The sequence below is a fragment of the Bidens hawaiensis genome, unplaced genomic scaffold (assembly GCF_021521415.1).
Source record: "Bidens hawaiensis isolate Kalapana, Puna unplaced genomic scaffold, B.hawaiensis_p1.1 tig00015926_1, whole genome shotgun sequence".
NCBI lineage: Eukaryota > Viridiplantae > Streptophyta > Magnoliopsida > Asterales > Asteraceae > Bidens > Bidens hawaiensis.
In genome coordinates this window covers 14,230-19,604 of record NW_027492432.1, presented here as the reverse complement: position 1 = coordinate 19,604, position 5,375 = coordinate 14,230, and the positions used below count along the sequence as shown (strand labels likewise).

At 36.7% G+C, this 5,375-nt stretch overlaps 1 protein-coding gene across 1 annotated transcript; it reads right to left on the bottom strand.

Annotated features, from left to right (window-relative positions):
- Positions 1–1,560: 1,560 nt before the first annotated feature.
- Positions 1,561–3,165, bottom strand: LOC143550128 (transcription factor MYB35-like). The gene is made up of 3 exons (XM_077040837.1): positions 3,022–3,165; positions 2,823–2,952; positions 1,561–2,152 (listed from the first exon to the last, which is right to left on the bottom strand). Exons 1-3 carry the CDS (start codon positions 3,155–3,157, stop codon positions 1,561–1,563), a joined length of 858 nt encoding a protein of 285 aa, XP_076896952.1. The 5' UTR covers positions 3,158–3,165.
- Between the last annotated feature and the right edge of the window lie 2,210 nt (positions 3,166–5,375).

The following is a 5,375-nucleotide window of genomic DNA, read 5'->3' as shown; positions in this document are numbered from 1 at the left end:
ATTATTGATCTAATTGTTTCGTATGTGTATAAAATATTGTAAGGAAGTCTCCAAGACCGAATTTCTGATCCGATTCGATGATTCGACCCATACTCAGTTTTTTTTCCGGCTCAGTGAACATACCCCTTTGGCAGTACTGGCAAAATTTCGAACGGGCCCCGCGGTGGCGTCAGGGCATAATTATTGATCCGATTCTTTCATATGTGTATAAAATACTGTAAGGAAATCTCTAAGACCGAATTTCTGATCCGATTCAGTGGTTCGACCCATACTCTGTTTTTTCTCCGGTTCAGTGAGCATACCCTTTTGGCAATACTGGCAAAATTTTGAACGGGCCCCGTGGTGGCGTCAGGGCAAAATTATTGATCCGATTGTTTCGTATGTGTATAAAATATTGTATGGAAGTCTCCAAAACCGAATCTCTGATCCGATTGAGTGGTTCGACCCGTACTCAGTTTTTTCTCCGGCTCGGTGAACATACCCCTTTGGCAATATGGCAAAATTTCGAACGGGCCCCGCGATGGCGTCAGGGCATAATTATTGATCCGATTCTTTCGTATGTTTATAAAATATTGTATGGAAATCTCTAATACCGAATTTCTGATCCAATTCGGTGATTCGACCCATACCCAGTTTTTTTTCCGGCTCGGTGAACATACCCCTTTGGCAATACTGGCAAAATTTCGAACGGGCCCCGAGGTGGCGTCAGGGCGTAATTATTGATCTGATTCTTTCGTATGTGTATAAAATATTGTATGGAAGTCTCCAAGACCGAATTTCTGATCCGACTCAGTGCTTGGACCCATACTCAGTTTTTTATCCGACTCGGTGAACATACCCCTTTGGCAATAATGGCAAAACTTTCGAACGGCCCCTGGGTGGCGTCAAGGCATAATTATAGATTCGATTGTTTCGTATGTGTATAAAATATTTTATGGAAGTCTCCAAGACCGAATTTCTGATCCGATTCGGTGGTTCGACCCATACTCGGTTTTTTCTCTGGCTGATAAACATACTACTTTGGCAATACTGACAAAATTTCGAATGGGCCCAGGGGTGGCGTCAGGGCATAATTATTGATCTAATTGTTTCGTAGGTGTGTAAAATATTGTATGTAAATCTCCAAGACCGAACTTCTGATCCGATTCAGTCGTTCAACCCATAATTATTGTTCCGATGTGTACATTGTGGGTCAGTGTGCAAGATATTGTCGATGTGATCCTGCTTATCAACAATGTGTTTATCGCCATTGTTATTGTGGTACAAATATGTGCACTTAATATGTGCAAAGAGAGAGACTTTTAAGAAATAAGTTTGAACGCGATAAATAAAGCCGATGACATTTAAATTTTATATGAAGTTTATTGTGTTGATTATAAGATATATTTTTCGGTTTTTTTGTTTACGAATTCTGTTACAAAACGCACATTCAAACACGCGCTTAACGCAAACCGACTTCAGTTCAACACTTTAACCATTTAGAAATGACATAATTCAAACCTTACATTAAAGAACTAAAAACTAAAGAACTCAATGTTTGCAAAGATAGTAAAAGTTGATTCAATACTCCGAATATCCATCCAAAAGCTGCGGGAAATCAAACTGCATTTCGCGGTCTTGATTTAATATCGTCTCGACAAAAGAAACCGAAGTAGTAGCAACGTTCACGTTGCTTTTCCTGTAATCTCCTAACTCGTTGCAAGTATTCACGTTTTCGTTACTAGGTGGTAAAACGCGTGAATCAGGCTCGTTGGTACACTCTTGTTCTTGGTCTCCAACAAGATAATCACTCCAAACGAATGGTGAAGACGGTAACTTCACTTGCACTTTAGATTCATGTGATGACGTGGAAGAAGACGAGGCTGCTTCATTGATGACTTGAAAATGAGCGGCTAACATATTATTCATTGGTTGTTCTTGAAATGGACCCATCATTGTTATTGAACTGTCGGCCCGTGTGGGTTCTAATGGTCTTGTGTTTTGTGGGATGATGTCGTTGATGTTGCCATAATCGGATAGAAGTTGACTGAACGGTTTGTGGGTGATGGGATCGATTCCCATTTTGGAAAGCTTCTTTTTTAGTTTCGTGTTCCAGTGATTCTTGACATCATTATCTGTTCTCCCGGGTAGTTGCTTTGCTATCAAAGACCACCTAAAAATATAAAATAGCTAAAAACTTGGTTTTAAGTGAGAAAATTTATATATGTTACGCTTTATATTAATTTGCGAAAAAAAAAAGGTTAAAAGTCATCAAACCGAGTATTTTTAATTGCATAAAACTTCTGCATATACGTACGTATACACCGAAGTACTAGGATTAAACAGTTTAGATAAAAATGTGTTAAATATCAACTTGAAATTTACATGTTTTGACACAATATCTGATACATTCATACAATAAGTTTAATCACCTTAGATGTCTTTGAAATATACAAGGTACATGTGTTTATGTGGTTTTCGTAACGTTTTTACTTAAAATTAGTTCTGTGTAAAAATACCTCAATATGTATAGCGAAAAACGGTGGTTCTTGTTTTTTTATATGCAAAATTGGTTCGGTATTAAACGTATTTTTGTATAAATTTTACAACAAATTCAACAGGTTGGTGAACACGAGACAAAAACCGGTAAAGTTGAGTCATAATGATCATTTTACACTATTTTTTTGGTTTTAATCTCACAAATATTATGCTTAATAATTAATAAATATGATCCAACACCAATTGACTCAATCATATGCATAAGTTTGTATAAATTGTTCTTTATATATATATATATATATATATATATATATATTCTTGAGGTTGTGTATAATAAAACTTACCTGCTGCCTATAGCTTGGTGGTATCTCAAAATGAGTTCTTCTTCATGAAGGGTGAAGCTATCGTGTTTAAGATCCGGTCTTAAATAATTTGTCCATCTCAACCTACAACTTTTCCCGCATCTGTTAAGACCTGTAAACACGATACGTGTCATTACAAAAGTTAACAAAAAAAAATAAAGTCTAGTAACACAAAACCGACCTGCTTTTTGTGGGACGAGAGTCCAGTTACCGATACCATGACTAGCAACATACGCAAGAATCTTTGCGTCTTCCTCAGCCGTCCACGGGCCTTTCTTGACGTGTGATTTATCACAACACGGAGGCCGCCTTCCCATTGATTAATATTGAAAAAAAAACACACACAAACACTAATATGAAGAAATGGGAATGAGAATTAATGGTGGTGGTGATGCAAGTTTTAGAAGCATTAATATGATGAGGGGGTGTTTAATTAACAAGTACCAAGGCAACAAAAGCATGTAGAATTGGCTTCTATGAACATATTGCATGCATGATCTCCTCATGCTATTATTGTTATGTATGCTCCAAAATAATAATGTTATAGTGACTTGTACCGCATGCGGTAAACGTTGTACGTTTCGGTTTATTTTGTTAGAAAGATTCAAAATGCCAAGATGGTGGTTGCAATTTTAAACCCATTATTGAATTGGGGTGTAAAATCATTAGCATGGTGTTATATAAAAAGGGTCATTTGCATCTTCATGAATCTTGAGAGGTTTATAAAAAATAAGATTGAAATGACCGTTATACCCTTTGGTAACTTGAAACAAGGATGGCGGTATCAAAATTTACTTTCGGTTTATAAAAACCTAAACTTTATGAATCTTTTCCGTTTATAAAAACCTAAACTTTATGAATCTTGAAAATCTCGGTTGAAATGACCAAAATATCTTTAGATGGATTGAAGCCTTGAAACGAACAAGTGAAGTGTAGTATCGAAATATCTAATTCCCATTTATAAAAACCTAAACTTTATGAATCTTGAAAATCTCGGTTGAAATGACCAAAATATCTTTAGATGGCTTGAAGCCTTGAAACGAACAAGTGAAGTGTAGTATCGAAATTTCTAATTCCCGTTAATAAAAACCTAAACTTTATGAATCTTGAAAGAACATCACCTCTTGCTTATAAACTAAAAGCCGTTTTAAATGACCAAAATACCCTTTAGTAACCTGAAAACAAACAAGTGCAGCATCGAAATCACATCGGGCTTCTGATCTAAAACCCGTTTGAAATGACCAAAATACCCTTAAATAGCTTAAAAGGGATGAGGGCAATATCGAAATTGTTTCTTTCGGTTTATTAAAACTTTTATATCATTTTCCTGTGTCCCCCCAACTCAAATTACATACGACAGGAATTGCCCGAATAGTGTGAAAGAGCCGAGCTACTCACAGATCGGCTTGTTAAAAAACTTGAGCCTAAAAGTAAACTCTTTTAATGAACAAGTCTGAGCTACACTTATATAGCCTGCCATTTGTATAATTTTTACATGTATATGTATAGTTATGTAATAATTAATAAAGTAACAAAATAATATTCATTATGTTATATATTACATTTTAATTGAATAAAATAACATTCGAGCTAGAGCTTAAAAACTATTCTAAGAGACGGATAAAAAAAAGTTAATAACAACCTTGCAACAGGTAGTACAGTCTCAACAACCACCAAAGCTACCGATCGTAACAACAAGAACACGTCTGCTAGATCCTCTCCTCGGCTCCGGCTCTCTGAGTCATCACCAACAGCGCGTCGGCGTTGGTCTTTCGTTCTTCTTGTATAACAAACGCCTCTCGGGCCATTGTGGGTTCACAATGGCCCGAGACGCGTTTGTTAGTGAAAACATCTCGGAGATATACAAGAAGAACGAAAGACCGACGCCGACGCTGTTGGTGATGGTTCAGAGAGCCGGAGAAGATTTAGCAGACGTGTTCATGTTGTTAGACGAGTGATCGATCGGTAGCTTTAGTGGTGATGTGGTGGTAGTTGGTCGACTTTTGGTAAAAGAAAGAAACAGAGGTAAATAGGGTAAAACAAAGAAGGAAGAGTAGAGTATATTAAATACACACACACGGACACAGTGTATATAGGGTTTGCCATTTTAAATGGGCCTGTTTAGTGTAAGAAACTAAATGGGCCGACTTTTATCCATAAGAACATAACAAGAGTCTGGTTAGAGACTTAGAGGTGAAAAAACCCGTATCCGGAACCGGACCTAAAAAAAATATCCGAAATCGGTTTTTTATACCTGGGCATTCTATATCTGAAACCGGAACCGACCCTACCCGTAGGGTATGCATTTTGAGGTCAATACCCGTACCCAGAACCGTACCTGATTTATACCCGTAAATACCCGGACCGGGTCATACCCTATACCCATACCCGGTTATACCCGATACCAATTTTTGAATACCCGAAATAATACATTAGTTTTTATAGTATATTTTTATATTTACTTCACAACTTTTATGTTTATGTTTTTGTATGCATATTTCTAAGTAAATAATTGTAATTAAGTGCATTTATGGT